Below are 24,295 nucleotides of genomic sequence, written 5' to 3' on the forward strand. Positions count from 1 at the left end.
TAATTTTTTAATTGATACCATTCCTTTTGTGTCTTTTGCTGGCACAGAAGTGTGATGCCTGATGGGAGGAGTGTGTGCCTCTTTATGGGTGCCTATGCCATTGGTAGAACAAAGTCTGTTCTAATCTGTTTGCAAGTAATTATTTCTATTTTGGGTGGAATTTAAAAGCATGATCTTAGTTTTATTCTTGTAACAATATTTGCCCAGAGTTCCTGAGAACAGACCCAGGGTGGATAGGAGTCTCAATTGCAGGCATTAGCTGTATTCCCTTCCCTGGGACTGGGGAATGTGGGGTATCTAGTTTCTGGTGCCTGTGCACTCCCAAGTGTTCAAGCACCATAGGCTCACTGGTGATGTAAACATACTTTTCTGGATTAATGGTGAAGCATCAGGGCTTGCTGGGTTTCCTGGGGTTTTTTGTTTGGTTGGTTTCTATTTTATAAACTCTCTGGTGTTTTTATCTTTAGTCTCCTCCTGCAAAATCATTGCAGCTGAGCCCTGGGAAGAGCAGGGGAAGATTTTGAAAAAGAGTTTTGCACACTCTGACTTCTGCAAAGAGAACTGATGTGGGGCAGACGAAAGAGTGCAGAGAGTCAACTGTGTTGGCCTGAACCATGTTTTGACCAGTCAAAACAAGAACCCTTTTCCAGGGCTGAAGCCAGCCCTACTGCCCTTGTCTGCACAGAGTCCTCTGGTTTACTCCATTTGCAGATGAGGATCCCCAGCACGAGGGTAGTGTATCTCTGCTTTAGTTCTAGTCAGATCTGTCCACAGGTGCCAGTTCTTTCCAGAAGCTGTAGACAGTATGGTCAGGACACACCTATGTATTTGTGAAAGTGCAGGTGGATGAGGGAGAGGATTTAAAATGGTGAGAGGACCAAGCATGAGCCAACTCACACCCATGCACCACTCGTATTCTCACTGTTCTATGTAAGCCTTGTGCCTTCCTTTCAAGATCTAGGTAACCCAATTTAAGCCCATGCTTCTGGAAGTGCAGCTCAGTCATTGCCCCTCAGAACAGAAGCTTGGTTTCCATATTCTTTGATTAATGACTGCCACCACTTGGATCTTGAGAGTTGCCAGTGACCATGTTTGGCAGTGTATGAGAATGGTAAGCACTGAACAAAAATAATAACTGTATTGTTAAAGCATTGCAGATTTGGCTACCTGGAGTGACTCTCTGCTTCCCTCACGTCTGTGAAACCACTGACAATTAACACACTCCAGGCCCTTGCAGAAGCTGGCATTCCTACAACAGGAATTTTGCTGTACTTGGCATAGATAGGGCTTAGAAAACAAGGGCCTCAGGGAATGCTGTATCCCATTGGCCCATCCCAACTTTCATTTACCCGACAGCTGCTCTGTCAGGACCATGTTCAAGGGTTATGAGCCCTGGGTTTGGCTGTAGCCATTTGCAAGGAAATGGTGAATAGAGTTTGAAGGCAGACCTACTGTGAAAATTAACAAGGAACATAGTAACATGGAAAAAATATTCTAGAAAAGCTTTTCCAAACCAGGACAGTTGTTGCTGGGAGTTTAGCTGTTGAAGGACCCCAGATATAGCCTGGCCAGTCACATCTCACATGTGGATGTTTGAAGATTGAACTGAACTTTAACTTGGCAACTTTTCTTGAGGAGAGAGCCAGCCTGTTGTACTAGCATAAATTCTCCCTGATATTCACTGCATATCTCTCAAAATTAAAGGAGATCTTGGGAAAGGAGTTACACGTTAATTTGAAGGTCTGTTTGACTCATTCCTTCCTTCTTCCTAACTTTCCATGGCTCAAAATTGCCTTTCAGTGTCTCATCATCTACCTTGTTTTCCAACTCTAATTCAAAGTCATTTATAATTGGTAGGATGGCACCTCCCTCGTTCAAGATCAGGCAGTGTCCCATGGCAACTGTACCAGTTGTTGACCTGGAAAAATATCACAAGGGAAATGTAGTGAAATGTTTTTGCTAAAGCCAAGCAATGGAAATGGAGAAGAGCCAGCAGCAGAGCCCTGTGCTGTAGGTTGCCTGTGTCTGTAGCAGTTGCTCTGTAGGCAGTGTCGCAGGGGGGAGGTGACTGCTGGTTTCATTTCTCCAGTCTGAAGTCTGAAGAAATGGAAATCAGTTCCCCATCACAGAGATACCCGTAGTCATTGTTGAGCTCATCCATTGCTTTCTGGTTGTGTGCCAGGAACCAGGGTGTGAGACCAACTTAGTGAAGTCTCTTTCCAGGGCTCTTGGAAGGGACTTCACTTAGTTGCAGAGATTCCCTGCAGTGGCCGGCCTGAAGTGAGCAAGCCTGGGTCACAAACAGCATTGTATGTACAGCACAGGCAGTCTTGGCCTCTGCCAGGGAAAACCACCTCCCTGGAGGTAAGCTGCCTCCTTCCCTCCCTCCCTTGCTCCCAGAGGGAGATTGGGAATGATGCCCTCCAGCCTGTGGGCATTCTTCATTCAAGCTGGGAACAAGGGGTTGCCTGTGGTCGGTTGTATCTTGGTATTATCTCTTCCTCATGAGCATACCTCCGCTGCACCAAACCATGCTGTTGGTCTTTTAGGTTTTTAGGAGCCTTTAAGTGGAGCCTGGTGGGAGAGTTTTAGTCTGCCTTAGAAGTGAGATTTCTTATCCTTCGTAAGCTCACAGACGATTCTTAATGTCATTGCTTTTGATTGTATGATAGCAGGATAATTTCTCTTCTAGAAGCCAAACCAAGAGGAACTCCACTTTAACATAGTGGGACTTTTAATTGTCTGATGTATTTCAGAGCTTTAGACTTTGAGGGTGGTGTGACCCTTTAGGACCTGGGCAATTTCAACTGCAGTTTATTACTCAGTTGACAAGCAGCAGTGTGATCAGAAAGACATATTTTTCTATCTCTAGTTTTTTTCTTGTATCTCCTCGTTTGTCTTTCATGTTAAAACTCCCTCAAAAGTGTAAGCTTTACTCTTAAGTTTTCCTTAAATACCATCTGGTTATTTTACAACAAGCCATATTTCCTTACTAGAGATGGATGAGAAATGAAATGCACAGGGAAGTTAGTTTATGTTTCTGTCTGGAACAGAAGGAGTCCTTATCCTGACCAAAGACACATCAGGTGCCAGAGCTGAAGGTCCCAGGTGTAACACTGGGTGATCCTCATCAACTGGGGGTTGATTCCTGATGCATTTACTGAAGAAAGACTGAAGGGTGGATGGCCTCCTGTCCTTTTTGGCTTCTTTTGTGCCAGAGCTTGTAAACATTCACACATTTACGTGAATTGAAGATTTTTTTCTATTATCTTCAATTATGCATGTTAAGGCAGATAGTGTGTTGTGCACAGTCCTGGCAACTTTTCTAGTTGTTCCAGCTTGAGCAAGAATTTGGACTATTGTGATACCAAGGAGTGTCTTTCAATCTATCCATTCTGCAATTGATGTGCTGTGAATGAAGCCCTGATCTGGTGGGACTTTTGATGTGAAGTTTTTGAATTTTCTGCTACAGCAGTGCCACAGTTCTGAATTTCTGAGGAAAATGGGGCTGTACTGCCTTGGACAAAAGTAAATCTGTGGCTAATCTATGGGAGGCTGGAGGCCTGAACACAGTACTGCTGTGTTTAGTGAAATGTTTTTGAATGTTTAGGTGCGGGTACTGTTAAAGCCTGGGAAGAGTCAAGGGAGAGAGTATTTATCTCCAACTAGTCAGAGCATTCGTCTTTGATTCCATAGATCTTTAGTTTTTGGAAAGTCTTGTTATCCAGACTGACAGAGAATCCTTTTTTTTTTCTTGATCTTCCATTAATCTTTGCCTGTGTGAGGTATTGTGACAAGGAGTTTCAGGTAAAAAATTTCAGCTCTGCAAGATTAATGGTTGGCCTCCTGTGAATGATGGTTCTCTGTTGGGGGACATGAAAGCTAGAGTCTCTTGTTTGAAAGATTTTTCTGTGCTCTGAAGAAAGCCTCTAGCAAAATGTTTAAGGCAACTCACAAGGGAATTGGTCTTTGGTTGCCTGAGGGACTGGGGAGGGCTCAGTAGAGGAGAGTTACCCTTAGGAGACCAAGGGCTGGCAAAATTTCACTTGCACAGGGAAGAGGGAATATTTTGGAAGTCCAGGACTGGTAGACACAGACTTCAAACGTCAGTCATTGACTCAAATCCACCTCCTATCTTAAGCATCTCAAGCCAGTGACATTGTGCAGTAGCTGTTTGACCTGCATGTGCTAGATGTCATTGGCTTTCTTTTGGAAGCAGTGCCATGCCATGTATTGACATTCACGTGTTACAGAAACTGGAGCTGCTAGGTTTCCCACGCAGAGCTGCTAAACCTCACTGAAAACCCTGCCGTGTCCAAATGGAAGGTTTTTATGTGGGAATGAGCCACAGCCTAAGGTCAGTACCTCTCCAGTTAGAATGGCTAACATAGCTTTTCTAAGGGAGACAGGACCTCTGTCTGTCTGTACAGCAGCCACACAATGGCACCTCAGTGTCAGCTGTCCCCTCTGTGAACTGCCATGGTACAAACAAGGTATTATACCTGCTCTGGGGACAACTAGAAGTCTCTGTGTTTGGCAGTGTTCCTCAGTGCCAGCTGCCTTTATTAAAGGATGCATGTGTGTGAACACATACAAGAAAATTGTAGTTGTAGAAGGAAAAACAACGTCCTGTGTTTACTTCAGGAATATCTGCAGCGGGGATAAATCTGAAATCTGACTTGCCTGATTCATCTTTTGACAGTTGAGAACATAGTTTAAAGACTAGCAAGGAAGGAAAAGATATTTTGATTTCTCAAAGGGCAATGTAAATACAGAAGGGCAAAAGGTAGCTTTTAAGAAGGAGGGGGGGAAAAAAGGTGTCAACGTGCTTTTGGGGGAAACAAAATGCCATAGACACAGTCCTGGAGGATGGTCACAAAATAGGTATGTTGATTTAATAGCTGACAAATTCAGTATCAATCAGAATTTCTCAACTATTATTGTTTCTCTGCATCAGCAGTGTGTCTTTCATAGACACATAGGTAAGTGTAGCTGCTCTGTTGTGTCTCTGGGTGGCTGAAACACTACAGAGACATCTCCCCAGGGTGGTGGAGGTAAAATGGGTCCAGATCAGTGTAGTTGGGTGCATGCTTGCCTCCTCTTCCTAAAAGTCAAGCACAGCACATCAAAGGTGTAAAATGGAAGCATAGCATGTAATCTTTGGAAACGTATTGCCGCTGGATTCTGTTGTGAGCAAGTATTTTGAGGCAGCTAAGAATGATGGCCATGTTTGTTATTCTGAATAAAAAGGTGTAAAGAATAGTGAACTTCATCTTACTGTGATCATGTTATTCCAGATCTGTTTCTTATAAAGGTTTCTTTTAAGTATTGCATTTTCCTTTGACTCATTTGGTTTTGGCTGCTGCCAGAGATACATACGAAGCTGTGTAGCTCAGTGGTTTGATCTAATAACTTCCAGGTAGGCTCTTCGCAGCTGAACAAAAGTCACTTTAGTAGCAAGGTAGGTAGGATTTCCTTTGTGTAGGAAACTCAGAAGGAGCATGATCTCTCTGAGCTATAAAAGCTTGGTTTCAGGTCTCTCAGTCCTCTCAAGAGGCAGCTAGCAGGTTTTTTCAGTGTTAGACATGTTTTGAGTGGCTTGAAGTCCATTGGCTGACACAGAGCAGATGTTCCTGAAAAGTCTTGATATTGACAAAATATGTGAGTTGTTGTTACTTTTGGAGCATTCAAAGGTGTTCAGTGGTACTGTAAGTTATCTCCTGGAGGGGACAGCATAACAGTATTGTCTGTGTTTCTGTGACATCATGTTTCTTTTATTTCTATTAAATACCTCTGGGTTGGCCTGTAGGAAAGCAAGGTGAGTCTGTTCTGTGGTGGATTGTGTGTGAACTTCAAGGGGGAAGTGTGGGTACATACACAGGATGGCCAAAGCTAACGTGCCACTTCCATTTGTGGGTGCCTTGCAAGTGCTGTTGACAGGATGTGTCTTTATCTCAGCAGTGGAGATTTTGGAGATTCGGTTATCCACGTGATGTGGATGTGGTAGGCCATGATGGTTGTAAGCTACACGTCTGGGAAGTGAAAGGCAGGATATGTTCATTGTACTTGGGAAAGAGCTGGCAGTGCAGCTCTTGTGGTGGAAGCAGCAGTAGTTTGTGTGTTCTGTGTTGCTGAAAGTAAGAGGATATGATGGGAGGTTGGGGCTGGGAGATGAGGGTGTGCATACAGGAAGGTGCTATGGCTGGGTGTGTGTGGTTAGGTGGGGTGGATGCCTCCAGGATATGAGAAGGGGAGGGTGGGGGAAGTGGCTTGGGCAGCAATATTCAGTGTTCATGATGAAGCCTTTTCTTTCTCCTTGTCCCCTAGATCTCCTATCCCCCAAGTGACGAGGACAGCGATGACTCTGAAGGAGAGAACCAGGAACTTGCTCAGATCGACAGAGGTAAAGGGATGAAGATAGAAGGATCCCGGGATACTACGGCTGAAGTCAGTTTTTCTTTTCACTCGTGCTCTTGCAAGTGCCTCCTTCTCAGTCCCCAATGTACCACAAACAGATACACTAAATCAGTCACCTTTGAAGCATTTGGGACCTCACAGGGAGAAGCTGGTGTTATCAGATGCTGCAGTTGCATTTTTACCACCAGAAATAGACATTGTTAACATGTGTTAAAGTCCCAGTGCTCAGACATGGGTAGAGATGGTCCACAATTGTGCCAGCAGCAGAGCTGGGACTAAAAACTTATCTTCTATTCCATGCTTTTGCACTTGTGTCATCTTTGTTCTGGGTTTCCTCATCCTTGCTTTTTTGAGTTTTAACCTTCAGTTTATTCATTCCCCTGGACTCATTATTTGATTATCTCTGTCCCTTCTTCCTAGACTGTTGGTATTGTGCAGCTGTATTCTTGCATCTAGTGAGAGTCTTTGATAGAGAAGATATAGGTGCTCTGCTGTTGTTTTTGGACTTGATATGAAGTAGCTTAGAGCTGCAGGTGAAATCTGTAGTAAATGCATCTCTTAAGTTATGCTAAGTTTGCCATTAGTGCATGCCCTGTGCCCAGGTTCGAGCAGATTCTTATGCAGAGGAAGGAGAAGTTCAATTCCTGACGCACAGGACATGTCCTGTTAGAATTCAGATCCCTGCTCCATATGCTTAGCATAAAAAGAGCTCAGGAGAGGAGATAAAGCATGCCTAACTTGTGGCTGAAGACAGGCTCTCTTGTGTGGCAAGTCTTGTAATAGAGGACTTTGATTTCCAGACACCAGCTCTCATTTATTTGAGCCAGAAAGGTGACGCTTAGGATAGTGTAACTTACTTGGCTCTTCTGCCCTGAAAACTGGTCACTAGAAGTTAATGTTTTTGGCTACAGGCAAATGCCTAGCAACACATTTGTAAGCTCATGTCTTCTCTGCCTTGAGGAGGTGAGGTGGGTGACAGATCTGTGTTCTTTCTCTGGAACTAGACTTCCAGGTGATGGTTTGAAAGGGAATGACATCTAGCAGTCTGGTCTGAAAAAAAGTCTGTAAACTTCCAAAGGGAAGCATTCAGCTGGGAGATGTTTTGTCTGGGGAAGAGAAGGTGGGGAAACAGCTCAGAAGTTTACTTGGGAGGAGATGAAAACAGCAGGTCAGGAGGAAACCTGCCCATTTTATATAGGCCATGGGACACAGATTTGCTCTGCCACTTCTCAATCTCCTCCTCCCACCAGAGAGAAGACGGAATTGTACCCTGACTCCTCTGGCCACCAACCAGCTCCAGAACCAGGAGAGCCAATGCTGCAAGGTTCGGGCCCTCTTCCATGCCAGCCTTGACCGGCACAGCTCGGAGGAGGAGCTGGAGCGCATCAACCGGGAGTTTGCGGCGGAGAAGCGCAAGTGGTCGCAGGTCAGCCGGCTCACCTGCTGCGGCGACGGCAACAACGCCTCCTCCAGCGACGAGGAAGTGAAGAACTTGTGCGCCATGTCCTTCCGGCCCGTGGCAGAGCAGGGCGATGGCCTCCAGGCCAGCCCCAGCCCCGTGCTGTTCAGTGCCTCCCCTCCCAAGAGACTGCAGCCCCTGGTGCGCAGCCCGGCCTCCGGACCTTTAATCTTCACCAGCGTCGGGGCGGGCCTTGAGCAGGTCATGCCTTGTAAGAGACATCGACAGGGATATGGGGATAAGGTCAGCAGGCCCAGCCTTGACCTGGAAAAAATGCAGCAGGTAAGGCAGAACTTCACGGGAGGAAAGCAGCATTGCTTGACAAAAAGGCCTGGTAAGCAAAGACAGAAACAGGTTATTGAGGCAAGTATAGCTGTGCTGTGAGGGCCCCAACAAAGGAGGAGTGATGAGGAGGACTTTATGGATATCAGAAGGCTAATTAATTACTTTATTATATTATATTATTTTATACATCTAAAATTGAATCTGCTAAGCACTCAACTTTGCACACACTGCACTGAATCTCGTGACTGTCACTTGACAGTCCCGACACGCACACACTCTTGGCCCTGATAGGCCAAGGAAACAAAACACTATGATTTTGGATAAACAATCTCCGTATTGCATTCTACTTTTGTCCAAACGCAGGTACAGTAAATGATAAGAATTGTGTTTTCTTTCTGTGATGTTCTGAGAATATTTCTAGGTTTCACATTCTTGGGAAGAATTGTGCCTTGCTTTTCTCTGTGAAGAGAAATATGAGGCTGCAGGTGAGCATCAGTAAATTCATAGGGTTGCTTCTTGTGGTTGTGTCTTCAGGGCACACTTTCAGGGTACTTCTGCTGTCTGTCTAGGATAAATTGGGGTAAGTGTAGATACGCCTTCTGAGAGGTAAAGGCACTGCTGCTTGGGTGGCTCCTGCCACGCTTGGGCTGTTCTCTTGCTACCTCAGGAGGAAGGTAGCACTTGTACTGTCTGGTTCATTGCATGGCACAGGAACAAAATCACTGGCATTTGCTTTCATCAAGTTACCACTGCTTCCATGATCTGACCTATGCCACTTACTCCAAAATAAATTAATTACTTGGCATGTATAAAAAGAGCCTTTGGTGAAAGTGGTTGTCAACTTGATAATGATAGGAATTTCCACACTCGTTGAGCTCCTTGGGCCTAGATCTCTTATGCCTCCTAGGAGTTCTATAGCGATGTTAAGGAGTGCTTTTTACCTTCTTAACATTTCACAAACTGCTTACACTTTGCTCTAGATGCAGTTACTCTTGATTTTGCAGGACTTTAGTTTGGCCTTGGACTGAGGTGTGGAAATGCTAGGAGTTTGCCTTTTCTTTGCAGAGCCTGGGAAATGGGGCTGGCTGCGCTGTGCAGTTCCCATCTGGCGCTTCTCTTTCAAAAGGCCTTGCTGTAGAGTTAGTATTTCATGTCTCTTCATTATTTTTCTATTTGCACTGGTGTAGTGTCAGCTTAAAAGGATATCTGCAGACATCTGCTGGCCCTGGTACATTGTAAGTAAGTTAAAAACAATTATTTTCAGTTCTGAATTCCCTCTCATTAGGAAGGAATTTCATTGCCTCTGGTTTGTTGGATGTAGTAGTTTTAACCTTTCTTGCAACAATTCCTTTAAGCCTACAAGATGGACCCACTAAAAGAAAGGACTCTGCATTTATTTTTTAAGAACCCTAAAAGTGAGATTTCTATTTCCCTATTACATTGTTGGTTTTTCTCAGTCCTGCTGGCAGCATACTTCCCATGAATACATAATGCAGAGACTTGTGCTTTCAGTACGGTTTTCCTCACCCCCTTTTCAACCTTCTAGCCAAGTTTCTGCTCACAGAACATTCAAAAGGCCCAGTCTTGCATTTCACATCACCCAAATCTTCTACTGATACTGACAGACTTTAATTAGTCTCACATCCTTATGAGAGAAGAAGAAAGCTGCTAAGCCTGCGCCCAGCCTTCTAGTTTTTCAGAGTGCACATAAATAAATGGGAAAATGTTTCTTTTGGCCCAGGTAATTTCTCTGATTTGGATGCCAGGCATAGCCTGCTCTTCCTCAAGCATCTTTCAGCACTGTCTTCAGGAGTGTATTGATAAAGGTTAGGGACTAATTTAAATGAGCTTTCCAAACTGTTGTTTTTTTCTGGGAAAACCTTGTGAGGATAATTGGCTTCCTTGTCCATTCGCTCTCTACACTTCTGGATTAATTGTGGCAAAGATTTTTGCAAAAGAAGTTGAAACCTGGAGTGGAAGTGGCAGCGTGCTTTTAAAATAACATTTTTACTGTGGATGTCATTAACATTCCATGGTTGTGGAATCCATGTTATAAAGAAAGGATAGTCAGCTGGTGGATTTAATTTGACAGAAGGTGCACGGAGGGCACAATATGACATGACACACACGTGCACAGTGAGATGCAGCCTGAATATTTTATTCGGTCATTTGTATTATTTTTATAGCTCTAATTGGTTAACTTTCAGCCAGTAACATCTTGAAGCTTTATGATGAGTCTTTGCTTGCTACCTGTACTTAGTTCTCCTATGAAAATCATTCAGCGCCCCCATTCCCCACTTATAAAATGGGACATGGGTGTTTGCTTTTTTGGTCTGTTTCCATTTTCCAACAAAAATGGCTCTTATTAACTGCCTGGGCAGTGTGTGGCATCATGTGTTTCTTAGGTAAATGATGCATATGAGGAATGTTAATATTAAACAGGCTACTCTAAGGCTTCATCTGAGCTCTGAACATCAAGCTTTTCTTGCTTTGTGATTCTTATCCTTCCTATCATGTGCTTGCCCATGAGAACACAGCTGAAAAGTTTATCAGCTAGACTTTTTTTCTTTTGAGCAGCAGATGTGGCTTTCACTCTTATCCCTGAGCCTTACTTCCCATCCCTGCAGCTCTGTGCAGCTAACAGATGACAGAGAGTATCAGGCAAGATGAATTTGTGCCTGAAGCAAATGTGCTGTGAGATAAGAAGACACTTTTGGGGTGTGATGTGGTATGGGTAACTCAAGGGTGGACGAAGAGATGCCAAGTGCTTTGCATCAAATTCTGTTTATGCTGGATGGTGATGGAATATTGGTCCAGAGAGTTGAGGTCCAGAGTGGCTCTGTGTTGGGATGTCTAAGAAGATTTTGCTTCCTCCCATGGGTCGGTGGCAAGTGGTATCCAAATGTCTCCCTGTATTCCAGTGATTCGGTGCCTCTTGGTAAAAAAGAGGAGCAAATTTGGGAGACAAGCAGGTTGGGGGCAATTGGTTGCTGTCCTTTCTTGGCCTGTGAATAAATGTAAATCTCCATCCTCCACGCCTTTCGGTTCAGCCTCCTGCAGCAGGGAAGGCTGTACCAGGAGCAGGTTTAAAAAGCCCTGTTTTGCTTAGATGTCAGGCTATGCCTTTACAGCTTCACAGGGTACAGTGATTCAGCCCTTCTGTGTCCCAGACATGAGTTTGGACTGTTGGCAGATGCATTTGCCACCCTGGCTGGTCAGCTGGCCCACCCAGTGTCTCCCTATTGAGGCCGAGCGAGCATATTTCAATGCACGCTTTTCTTCACTTCTCCAAAGGCCTAGAAAATGAGCTCAGAAGACTTCTATTCTTTCCTTAATTGGGCAGAAATGCCCTGGCTTGTGCAGACACTCGCTTTGCTGCAGTGAATGCCCTCTCCCAGCACCCCTTGATCATGGTCCCTGGGCAGACACATCATTGCCTGCAGGTCCTGCTGCCAACCACTTGCTATTTAATGAAGCCTGCTGCCACCTTGTATGGCTGCTACCACTTCAGCATATCTGGCTTTTTTGGCAATGCTGAGAGCAGAAGGTCAGGGAGAGCAGGGCCATGCTGAGAGTGAAAGGTCACGGAGAGCAGGGACATCCTTGGGTTCAAGGTGAAGGCTCTAGGTTCACCTGAGGCATAAGGAAGTCTAGGGTGTCACAAAGACTTCTTGGAGCTGCTGAGCTCATTCCCAGGGGATTAATTGGTCTTGGCATGTTGTGTAAACAGAGAGGAAGTAAAGGATCCTCCTGTGCTATTCAGTGGGACTGCCAGGAGCACCTTTGAAATCTACTTAAAGAAGCTTGTGAAGTCAGAGTGTAGCATTTGCAGGGAGAGAGATCTCCTGGGGGGAGAGCAGCTTTGGGGTGGTACAACAAGCAGTCCAAATTCTTTGTGTGGGTAAGTCCCTGATATGGAAAGCATAATTTTGAAGTACAAGGCAAAGGGTACATGGGTATAATTCCAGGTATGCTGCAAAGTGATTAGATAGGTTTCATGTCTTGCTCAGAGCTTTCCGCTGTGGTTTGCCTGCTTGTATGAATAGACAGAATCAGAAATTGATAGAATATCTTGAGTTGGAAAGGACCCATAAGTTCAAATCCTGGCCCTGCACAGGACAGCACCAAGAATCACACCATGTGCCTGAGAGTGTTGTCCAAATGCTTTTTGAACCTTGGCAGGGTTGGTGCCATGGCCACTAACCTGGGAGCCTCTTACAGTGCCCAGCTACCCTCTGGGTGAAGAACCTTTTCTTATATCCAACCCAAAGCTCCCCTGACACAGCTCCAGGCCATTTTCTTGGGTCCTGTCACTGGTCACCACAGAGAATAGAGCAGTGCCTGCCCCTCTGCTTCCCCTCATAAGGAAGTTCTAGACTGCAATGAAGTGTCCTTTCAGTCTCCTTTTCTTCAGGCTGAGCAAGCCAAATGATCTCAGCTGCTCTTTATTTGGCTTCCTCTACAGAGTGTCAATACCATTTCCTTTTGGAGGCTTAATGCATTCTTTGAAATGCATGAGATGCTAGGATGAAAAAGGCTATCTGTGAAAAGAAAAATGCATCCTAGGCTAACATTTGGATTGTTCATTGCAGGTTCTGCACCCCCTTTGGTGGGTGACTAGTTTCAGTGCAAGACATATGAGTGGATCTTTGTCTTGACTTGACACTGGAATGGCCTGGATAAAGTGCCTGATGGGAATCCTAATTTGGGTTTAGCTGTGTGATATCAAGACCATCTTCCTTCTGCTGTATGTTTCAGTACTGGTATTTTGGTTGGACTGAGCATTGGTGGGGTGATCAGCACCCCATCAAAACTTCGAGTCCATACTGGTTGCACAGAGGCTGCAGAGCAGCACTCACCACACGTGACCAAGGCCCCAGTGTGTGACCCTGGTGCTCTGGGGTCTGGGCTTTGGGCTGCTAATGGCTCCAGGGTGAGCTTGCCATATCCTTAGCACAGCTGGGTTTTGCCCTTGCCTGTCTCTCCAGGACTTGACAAATAGCTTCCAGATAGCTTCCACGTGTGAGCTCGTGAGTCCTTTTCACCTCTTGGCCTCCCATTTGAATCCAGGCTTTTTCAGAATTGTTACCATCTGTTTGCCCATCTGAGCTGCTCTCTGCAGCAAGAGGGTGCCGGAAAATCTACTGCTAGTGCTGGTGGTAGATTCAGCACAGTCTCTGCCCTGGGCCTCAGTCTCCAGAGTGACTCAGTGGAGTTCAGGGGCCTGTGCTGAGCATAATTCTTAAGGGGCCCAGCACCAGAACTTGTCTCTCAGGTGTGGAAGTTGGGCCATAGCAGTTCTTTGTCTGTGGGCTTGTTGAAGCAACATAGTAAAGAAAGTGTTGCAGAAACTGGTTGCATCAGTAGAGCATGAGAAATTCTGCTTTTGGTAACCTCCTGCAATTTTGCTTTAATTTTTCACCCCCAGAAATATGCTGCAGCAGCTGTTCTTCCAGCACAGAAGTGCCTGTCTTTCTCAACCCTGACAGTGCTTGGCACTGAAGTAGCCAGCAAACAAATGCTGTGTGTGGCTGCTTCAAGGCAGTCCTGGCATGAGGAAATTTGGGGCTGAACATGATCAATGACATTGTCTGGTCTGCTTGCCTGTGAGGTTTTAGTTCCATGGTGGGAGGCTCTGGGACTCTAGACATGCACCATATGATGGGAGATGGGGCATGGTACAGGTGTCATGTTCTTTGCATCTTTGGAGGAGCTGAGGAGATGTTCTCCTGTGGTCTGATCTCTGTTGTAAAGACTGGCTCAGTACTGGCTAGCTGATGTTCAGTTTGCTGACATCAGACATTGGTAGTCTGACAGTGGTGGGGAGAAAAACATGCTGTCTGGGAGGTGGAGAGAGACTCAGTAGCAGGGGAAATCATGAGGAACTCCACCTAGCCCCAAGGAGGTGATTATGACTCTGCCAGGCAGCAGATACCTCTGTCTCTGTGTCTCGTAAGTGTTCCCTGGGTGATTATCTAATTCATGCAAAAACATTAGGAAGTGCCTGTGTGCAGCTGCAGCTGGATGAATCGGAATGTAAGAGAGGAGTAACCCATGTACAACTTGGCCTAGCTGCTTCTTAAAAAGCATAATGATTTCCTCCTGGAAGAGGCAAGTAAGTTGACTATGTTGTCCTTTCACTGACGGTAAGGTTCATCTTGCTGCCAGCTTGTAAATGCCGAAGGCAAGGCAGGCAGGATAACCTAGTCCTGTTCCTAAACTCTTGGCACCAACCAGTGTACCAGAGATTAGAGCATTCTCACAGAATGGTTGAGGTTGCAAAGGCCTGCTGGAAGTTATACAGTCTGTATGTCAACAGCTTCTCCATGAGGATCTGTGTTCTCTGTGCATTGTTGAAACACAGAATTAATTTTAGTGCAAGTCCACTCCATAGCATCTGTTGATACTGTTCACCTTTCAGGTGTGCTGCTGGCAGACTTTCATTCTGAGCACACATCTCTTTTTGCAGGTCTTCCACTGTTGTGTGAGCCCTGGCACAGAATGTGTAGTCATTCCTAGAGCCAAATGCTTCTGTTCTTCTCCCTTGATGTTTTCCTTCCTTGTTTTGTCTCAGTGCATTTCTGTTCTGTTTTTGTAACATGTGCAAAGGGACAACAGTTCAAGAGGGAGATGGACAAATGAGCTGCTGTCTGGAAATACTTATTGGTCTCTTTTTCCTGGGGTATGTGGCTGTGTAATTTTGCTGCCTTTTCCTGGAAGCTTGCATGCTGGTGAATATATCTATCTGGACTACCAAGGGAGGGTGAGCCAATAGCTAGAATATATGCTGAGACATCTGAAATGTAGTTCCTTGAGGTGCTACTGTGAATCATAAAAGAGAGCAGGGATTAGGTTGGTCAGGGTTATTTGGATAACACCAGAGAGCTTGATTGAGCAAAAGGGAGATGAGGGAAAGAAATTTGATGTGGCTGAAGTTTGAGAAGCGGCAGAGATCTGTGGAATAGGAAAGTTAAGAATGGCAGAGACAGAGCTAGAGAGAGTATTTTTGTTGTATTAAGATTCCCAAAGGGACAATAATAGCACCTGGCACCAGTGGCAGAAAATTATGAGCCTGAGGTTCAAGCCAAGGGCTTATCATTTAGATTGGCAGGCTTGCTGGCTACCTTCCCAACCCTGCTGTCTTTCTTTTTTTTTCCTCAAAGCTCTAAAGCCTGGTAAGAAGGTATTAGTCTAGAGCCGAGTCTTTGGCTGCAGTCCAAAGAGAGGAGATCAAATGGGCATATGGCACCACTGGCATGTGGCCTTGGTGTGTGACTCAGGGAGAAGTCCTGGGTGATGCTGGTGATGCTGTGTAGGACTTGAACTCTTGGTCTGACTCTGATGGTTAGGTAGGCCTGGGAGGAGCAAATTGGGAAGGAGGTAAAGCACTTCCATCTGAAAGCATCTGCCAGAAGCTCTGCATGTAAATGGACAAGGTTGGAGTTTTAACCTCTAGCATTTTGCTCTCAAAGCACCACATAGACTGATTCCTACTGAGCTAATAGAAGTAAGAGCCCAGTCTCCCATATCTGCTAGCTGTGTTTTATGGTGGGCTGGCAGCTGGCTACAGGAAACATCGCTCAGCAAAACCAAGAGGTCCTAACTGCAGAAACAACACAACTGGTTAAAATGTGATTGGATGTGGGGTGAGCAGCAGTCACAGAGTGGGTGCTGGATTGCATCCCCAAGGGTGGCCATCCTGCAGCATATCACTCACTGTTCTGTCTCTTGTGTGTTGACTTCTGGTCCTTTTCAAATAAGGTTTTCTGAAGAATATTTTCTTGTTTTGACACAGTACTGTGTAGGAGGATAATATTGGCATGTTGTTTCCCAGTCCCTGAGTTCAGCCTAAGCAATCTCAAGAGCCCGACAGATTAAGAAGTTTTGCTGCAATTTGTGCATATGTTTCAAAACACCAGCTTGGAGATGCTGCTTGAAGTGAAGGTCAGGACTTTCTCTGCAGTAGTGCTGGATTGTCCTCACCTCCCCCAGCCTTGATGTGTCTGGACTGGAGGGGCTGCCTGGGCTGGGTCCCAGTGTGGCTGTTGAGTTGGCCAGATACCTGTCCCTGCCCACTCCTCCCTCAGCGTGTGGCTCGCTGTGATACAAATATCTCATCCTTGCCTGGGGAGAGAAGGAGTCTGCGGGTGGCTCCACCATATGCTGTCACTGCCCACGCTGTGTTTGGTCTGCGGGTGAATGGATCTCTCTTCAGCCGTAATAAGTTGCATCTTTGGCTTGTGGTAGCAACCTCTGAAAAGGAGAGAGCCTTACAGTTTAGTTCTTTGGAGGGCCAGTGGAGTGCCTTGAGGAAACTGGAGAGGGTGAATGTCTATTTAGAAACAATCTGGTTATTCCTCATGTAGTCCAGAGGGCATCTGATGATGGTGGCCGTTTTCTGCTTGCTTTTCTGAGTATGTTGAGTAGGTTATAAAACTGAAATAAGCAGTAGAGATAGATTAGGGTTTTTTTCTTTCTCTTTATTCCTACTTTACCACCACTAAGTGTTGAATTCCCTTAGAATTCAGCAGCCAAAGGATAGCAAGGGCTGCTGTTGCTTAGAATTCAGATGATTATAGACTTGTTCAAAGTACTAAACAGAAGAGATGGTAGCAAGGAATGGAAAACAAGAGCTTGGCTTTCCTTAGCTTTTCCCTGGCATTGCTTAGCTCTGTGTCTGTGAAGCAGAACACCTTCCTTGCCCAGCGTGGCTGGTGTCTGAGAGGGGACATGGGTGTGCTTTGCACCCAACAGTCTCCCATGGGGCACTGCCCATGAGTGGGAAGGAAGGACGGGGGTGGTAGTATGAGTGGTAACAGCAGGAACAGGGCAGTCATGTGATGGTGCTGATTAACTATTAATACTGGGTGTTTGTGCTCCAGTTTGTCACTACACATGGAGAGCAAGCAGCCATTGCTGCTTAATAGGCAGAAGCTGGCTGAGCTTTTAAAGCCAAGCCTGTGACTAGAGTAAACACTCTAGGAAATGCTGTATTTGAGACAAGCTTTGGAGTGGTAGAATAGCCAGCCTGGCTGTCAACAACACAGCTGTCCTTGGCGTGGGCTGGGGTTTAACTCTGATTTTCTGCCTTAGCTCTGAATAACCTCTCCATTGTTGGCTCACATGAGAACCACACTGCTGGGCTCTGCTCGCGCTTTCTTTCAGTCTGTTGATGTCAGTGGCAGTTTTGGGCATTGGTCCACAGCTCATCTCACAGGGGGAGGCACTCAATAGAGGCATCTACTTCTCATGTAGATGGAGACTGAGTTAAAGCAGAGTAGATTCCCTGGTAAAACTCCCTGCCCTTTTCCAGAGCTGTGAGCCCAGATACACTTCTCATTGAGCTGCAATTTGTTTTGAAGAAATGCTGACCAAAAAGGGAGAGACAAACCCTCCTCTTCAAGCCAAAAAAAAATGTAACAACAGTTTTCTAAATTAAATATTTCAAAAACATAGGTGTCCTGGGGGCCACAGGTAAATGGCAAATTAAACACAAATGAAGACAGTTAAGAGAAATCCTATGGAACTTGCTGGTTTTCCTCCTTGCAAACAACCTTTTTGGTTTCCTGCTGGACTTTAACTGCTTATGCAAAGCAGTTTTCATAGGAATGAATTTGTAAAACTGAGCTTTGTCTGGAGTGTTAGGAACTTAATGTAAATGAAGTCTGTGGTCATGCCTATACTAAGAAAGGCTGTATTTTTAATTCAAAAACATGCTTGTGCTTTAAAATTCTGGCATAGGCTTGCAAGCTATAATTTCACCTTCACATGTTTGATTATGGAAAAAAACCAGGTTGATCTGCTGTACCAAGGATAAAGCCCTAAAATGCTTTGCAAGTTACTTTGCAGTCTTATTGTGAGTATGCTCTTTTTGACAGCATAAACTAAATAAAAATTTGTCTACCTGTGGAGGCTTTAGAAACTCCCTATCTTGCCTGTGACTTCAGAGGCTCATCAAACAATCCTATAGGCAAATCTAGTGCATCTGTGTAATTCCTAATACAGGTAGAAATATCTTTAAAATAGAGCTAGTCAGATGTCTGATTTTTCTCACTTCTGTAAACCTGTTCCTTGTTATGTTCCAGGTGATGTGGTTTGCAGCTGGGAGAACCACCATAGGTCAGGGAATGCCCTGAGTTTGTTCAGGAGAATTTGTAACTGCTACTGTTTGCTGTATGTGCCAGAAAGACAGACAGACCTCACGCAAGAACATGGTGTACCTGAGTGGATGATAAGACTGTATATTGATCATACTTTAAAGTAAGTCTTTAAGTTGCAGTGCTTTGTTCAGAGCTCTGGTGGAAATAGCACAGCGAGTTCATGGTATGTTTATTTTCATTGTGGTACTGAATTTGGTGTGCTGTCCAGTCAAGCTCTTAACTAATTTTCACCTTAATATAATTTCTTGTTTTCCTCTGAATGACATAACCAACCCTATTAGTTTCAAATTATTGTTAGCAGAATGAGTGCAATTATGAGCACTGGAAGTGGTGCTCTTGGAAAATATTTTCTAAGCAGAAAGAATTATAGTACAACTATTCTAGCATTCATATCTCTTTTCTTTCATGGAACACCAATGTTCCATTCAAGCCTGACTGCTACAAGAAGTGTGAAAGGCATTTTTGCTGTGCTAGTTTGTCCTGCTTGCATTTTGCAGACTCTTACCTTGGGCAGTTGTGCTAAGCAGCCCATGGACTCTCTAGGGCTGAGTGAAGCGGTAAAACCACAAGAAGCTGAAAGAAGCCAGATTGCTATCTCATGATGGGGCTGCTGCTAGGGTTAGAGGTAGAAGGCAGCTGTAACTACTGCTGCAACTGTGAGACTTGCCTGTGTTGCTCAGTCCACTGTATAAAACTCTGTACTGAGCTGATTCACTGGTTCATTTGCTTTCCAGATGCAAGCATCCAAATCATTCAAACACCCTCAAAACTATTAATATAAATGGATGTAAACTTTTGCTTTTGTTACCAACCTTTCTTTGCAGAGGATCCGAATGAACTTGGCATTGAGACATTCTGGTCACTTTTTAATGTTTTAATCTGAATTTATGCCCTTCTGCAGTCTGTGAGTGAAGGAGCCCTCTTGGTCCTAGGGCATGACTGTTTTGTAAGTGTGAGATGGACCAAAATCCTGAGCTGAAAGAAGGAAACACTGATATGATTTGTGCATTAAATTGATGCCTGTGTTATGAACAATGACATGTGTTATACAGGCTCTCATATGATCTTGGAAGCTGTTGAGTTGATGGTTCACTTCTAAATATTTGGAAATGGATTTTGATGCAGACAATGGGGTGGCATGCTTGAGGGCAGCAGTTCTCCAACAAATATTTTATGCACAGCTGTGAGGGTTGTTGTGTTCTGCTAACACCTGTTTAGAAGGGCAGTCATCTGCTTCCAACTCTGATGGTGCCTCACTGCCCTCACATAGAGGAGTTTCAAAAAGTTGGCAGAGTAATGTGTATCCTGTGCTGGTACCCATGGACAAGTAGACATGCTGAATCTCACTCAGCTCATTGGAGTGTCCAGGGAGAAGCACTGATTGCTGAATTGGTTGTATTGTTTCTTGCACTGGAGATGGTTCCCTGGACCAGCTTTACACCATCTTAAGCCATGTGCACTGTGAGGATGTGACTGAAAGGATGCAGAATGGTATCAGAATCTGCAAGTGCTGATCAGCAGTGCTGAAGGGAAACATATGCCTACTTAAGAGGAAGGACAGTGCACCAGGCAGGAGATACTGGCTCCTCTGGAATATTTGCAAGCTGTTCACATGGGTACAGGCCTAGGCCAGCCCTTTCACAGCTGGTAGGTTGAACCCCATCACAAATTCTGAGTTTCAACACTCAAGCACCACTGAGCAAGGCCCCGTGTGCTGTGCAGTGTTGAGTTGCGAGGCACATGTGGGCAGGCCCTGATGCATGTGGCCATGGGAGAGCAATCTCCAAATGCAGTCATTAGTCATGTTCTGCATAAATGGATTAGCTCCCTGGAGTAAGAGGCCTTTATCCTGTTAGCTGCCTAGCTGCTTCAGCATGTTCCCTTGTCGCTAGTGTGTAAGTGAGGCTCAGTGGGGAAGAGGAGCAGGGGGATGAGTAGGAGATTGGGTGGGGAATGTAGGAACAGTTGGGTTACATCATCATTTCTCTCTGTGATGATTAGTGTTGTACTACTCCCTCTACATGGATGTCTATTTGTAGGCAAAAATGGTGTCTCAGGTTTGTTAATCATCTTCTGGTCTTCAATTTCTAATTTAGTGTTTGTTTATTTTCATATGCTCATGCAAACACGTGAGATTTCCCAAACAGGCATAGTCATGTGAAAGGAGAATATGCTCAAATATTTTGCAGGACAGTGCAGACATGATACATGTGTGTGTCTTGCAAGGAGTAAAAGAGGAACTCTGTTGCCCTGTGTTCAGAGCCTGAGCAAGCCCCATGGCTTGGGATGTTTGCTTCTGTAAGATAGGCTTGTTTTGGCTTTCCATAGCTGTTTATATAGTCAGTCTGCATTTGGCTTTTTCAAAGTTTCCCTGCTGTCCATGAATCCAAGTTCTCATCTGAAGATGTGACCTTATGTGTTTTCTGCTTCAAGTTCCACTTGTGAGTGCTCCCAGCAGCACCAGATGAACACAAGGCAAGGGTTCCCACAGGGTAATGTCCTCTGCACTCAGCTGGAGAGCGTGGGAGGCAATTCAGAGCCACCTTTTGAGGTTCCTATTGTGAAAATCCAGGCCACCGACAAATCCTTTCTTTGTTTAGTGCAATGAGTATATCTCATGTTGCCCTATTTTTAAGAAGCTCCACTGAGTCAAATCCTCTGGCTAAAAATCTCATGAAAAGGTACATATTTCAGGTTCTCATCAGAGAAAACCCACTGATCTCCACTGAATATTTTCTGTGGTGGATTAGGTAGATTTTGTGCGGGTTTTATACATCCTGAAAAGTTCCTTGTGCTAACTTTAGGGCAGGGTTTTGGACTGACAAACAAGCATTTAAGTCCAAGAATTTTTACTTTTAAACATAAATACTTCATATGAACATCTAAAGTATTCTAGTTGTGTCAAAACCAGGAAGAAATTGGCTTAAAAATCTAGAATTGAAACCATTCTGGGCTGGTTGTTCTAGCCTACTTTTTCCTTTTGCCATCCACACACACATCTATCCTTTCATGTGGCAAACCTGTGTGAGCATGCAGTCTCTTCTGGAAATCTGGTGTTCTGTATGCCTGGCTGTTCACTTTGTGGCTGGTGTGCAAGAGGCCCTGTGGCCTGCACGGAGCGTTTGGAATATCTTGTAGTTTTTTCAGTTACCCAAGGATAGAATAAAGGCACACACTTTTATCTCTGTGTCCTCTGGATTTGGAGCAGCTATCTGTGGATTCTCTTCCTCTCCATGTCCCTGTAATGTCACAGCTGACAAGAGTTGGTACCTTTCAGTTATTTTAGTGTTTTTCTTTTTCTTTCCCAGGATGTACAGCTACGTGATTTTCAGAGCTCTCTGTATCTCCCTGCTTAAAGGGGAACTGTGTTTACTGTATTGCCTGACTTGTGCTGATGTCTTAACCTCTTCTTGGGGCACTTGGGGACAGCATTTAAACAGCAAAAGGTGGAAGAGTCTGGGGCTGTTTGTTTCAAGCCCCCAGCTCTGCCATCTCCCGTGTGCTGCCGCAGCAGGGGTGAGGGGATTGGGATAAAGCTGCAGGAGGCAGTGTGCCTTCTGCTTAGCTCTCTCTGAAAAGTCTGTAGGGAGGGAGGGCTTTGGACTCATGTCCGTGCCAAGGCCTCAGTTAGAAGTGAGATAAACTATAGAGACATCAGATGATATGTTAGACTAGACTGGACATTCCCTGTGGACAGCTTTGGAGCCAAGGCCAGGAAGGAAGGGAGGAAACAGTCACATTGGCCGCCCTGAATTGAAAGCTTTGTAAGCTTTTTCTCAGGAGCTGCTACCATGCCTGCCAGCTGTGAAACCAGACCCCCCAGTCCCTTTGCACCCCTCCTCCTTTCTCAGACTCCAGTGAGCAGGAGGGGCAAGCCTGACATATGAACTTTGGTAGCTTTGGCATGTGCTGATGAGTGATAGGGAATTAATGAATCCTGCCCTTTCTTTACATTTTTGTTACTCCACAGGTGCTGGAGCTTTTGGTCAGGTCTGTTTCCTGCACAAATGGAGCTTTGGGTTTTTTCCAGGCCTCAGAGAAAACTCAGTGAGGGATTTGGGGTTGGCATGGAGTGAATAGATGAACCATCTGATGTACCCTGCAGATCAGCAGACTCAAGACTCTGCCAGACCAGCAGGGAAAGTGGCTGCTAAGCCAGAGATGCTTCATGGAGAGTGTTCACTTCCTCCATCCCCAAATTCCAGTCAAAGGGCTAGTGGTAAAAGTGCCAGGGCAAATACAGCCTGTTTTATCTGTTCCTAAAGGGACAGGGCTTCTGTACAGGTCCAGAGTATATCAGGGAACTGTGTGCCACGAAGAAGTCAGAGGAGCCAGAGAAAGCCAGAGTCACCTACAGACAGGCAGCCAGTCTGTTTGCTTAGACCACAACTGTGTGAGTAGGTAGCTGTGTTTACGTTAGCTGTGGCTCTAGTGTGATATGCAGGGAAAACTTCAAAAAACAGCCTATAATTTGAATAATTTAATCTGTTCTCTGGGCCTTGGGAAGAGTGGGAATTCAGAAGTTCTGCCAGGTGGCAGACCTTGCTGGCCAGACTTCAGTTCACTCTCTTCTGCAGCAAGCATTGACCAGGCCTGGAGCCTGGTGCTACTCTGCAGTGGTCACTTGCACATTGCTGTTCTGGACTGTGGTGCAACTGGGCTGTGCTTATTTAGAGAGCAGTTACTGGTCAGACTGACTTGCTGTTCTGCCAGTTGATATTTCCTAAAGGCTCTCACCCATTTATCTTCAGCAGTGATAGCTGAGCCCTTCCCAGTAGTGCACAAAATGAGGTGATTAATGATAAACATGTTGGAAAGGATTTTGGTGACCACAGGAATGACTTTGTTTTGGTTTTCATAGTCTACTGTTTGCTGAATGCAACTCCTTGCAGTACATCTTTATTTGTAAGGCCTTGCCTGGCTTTTTTTTATTTGAATTTGTTCTCGATGATCATTTAATAATCAGCATTTCCTCTGCTGCCTTGTCCAGATGCACTAAGCTGTCAGTGTTTGCACTGTTTGGAGGCTGTGGATTTTTGGCCCTTGCTGGCAAAGGTGCTGCCTGGATAGCTGGGACTCCCATCTAGGTGGCGATGGGAGCTCTTTATGACGATGTTAAGAGACTCAACAAGTGTTGATGTTTTGAAGGAGCCTCAGATGGACTGAGGATAAATGTGGCAAAAAAAGCATGCATGACTAATTCAACTGAATATTTAACTAGAAATAACTTTTGAAAGTGTTAGGAGGCTTTTCAGGATGTTCCACACTATCACCACAGCTTAGTGTTTGGATGTTGGGGTTTGTTTTTGTAGGAGGGGATTGTTGGCCAAACCATTTGAGTTGGCCTGTATTCTAAAATGCTGTGAGGCTGTTTAACTTCTGATGGAGAAGTCTGGAGGCTGTGACTGATGATAATTGTAATTTAAAGCTATGGCTGAGCTGCAGCTTTCCTGTTGCTGTGCTGTTTCAGGGGCTGGGCAGGGAGCTTGTGTCTGTGTCTGGCACATGGATGAACTGGATAGTGGCTTTGCACCCCTGGGCCCAGACAATGGGTGATCCCCTCGCACAGGGCGTCCCTGGTGATGCAAATGCAGAGTACCCTCAGGTGCCTGCTGGGAAAGCTTGGCCCTCTGGTTTGTCTGCCAATTTAAGTCATGTCTGCCTGGGAGCCTGAGCCTGAGTGGGAGCTGGTGTCAGCTGGAGTTGCTTCAGCTTAAAAGCAGTAAGGAGGAGCCTGTGACTTACTGTTTTTTCTGTACAGTTTTTGCACTTCAAGGCTAAGAGGTGATGCCCATGTCCTAGCAACACTTCTCAGTGCCAAGGAATTAAAAAAAAAACCAGTCCAAAATCAACCTACAAAATAGCTTTAATTTTTTTTTTTTGCCTGTTATTCTCCTAAACTCATAGGGACAGCAGACCTGGCTGTGCTCCTTGTAGAAGACTCATCAGTGTGTTGGCCAAAGGACAGGAGCCA

General features: G+C 45.1%; 1 protein-coding gene across 2 annotated transcripts in view; it reads left to right on the top strand.

Annotated features, from left to right (window-relative positions):
* Positions 1–24,295, top strand: part of LOC115902609 — a 60,096-nt gene that overhangs the window by 12,911 nt on the left and 22,890 nt on the right. For both annotated transcript variants that reach the window (XM_030946244.1, XM_030946245.1), the window contains exons 2-3: positions 6,328–6,403; positions 7,668–8,158. In XM_030946244.1, the coding sequence (XP_030802104.1) occupies positions 6,328–6,403; positions 7,668–8,158 (567 nt within the window). The remainder of the gene's footprint in view (positions 1–6,327; positions 6,404–7,667; positions 8,159–24,295) is intronic.

This window comes from Camarhynchus parvulus, chromosome 3 (assembly GCF_901933205.1).
Source record: "Camarhynchus parvulus chromosome 3, STF_HiC, whole genome shotgun sequence".
Taxonomy (NCBI): domain Eukaryota; kingdom Metazoa; phylum Chordata; class Aves; order Passeriformes; family Thraupidae; genus Camarhynchus; species Camarhynchus parvulus.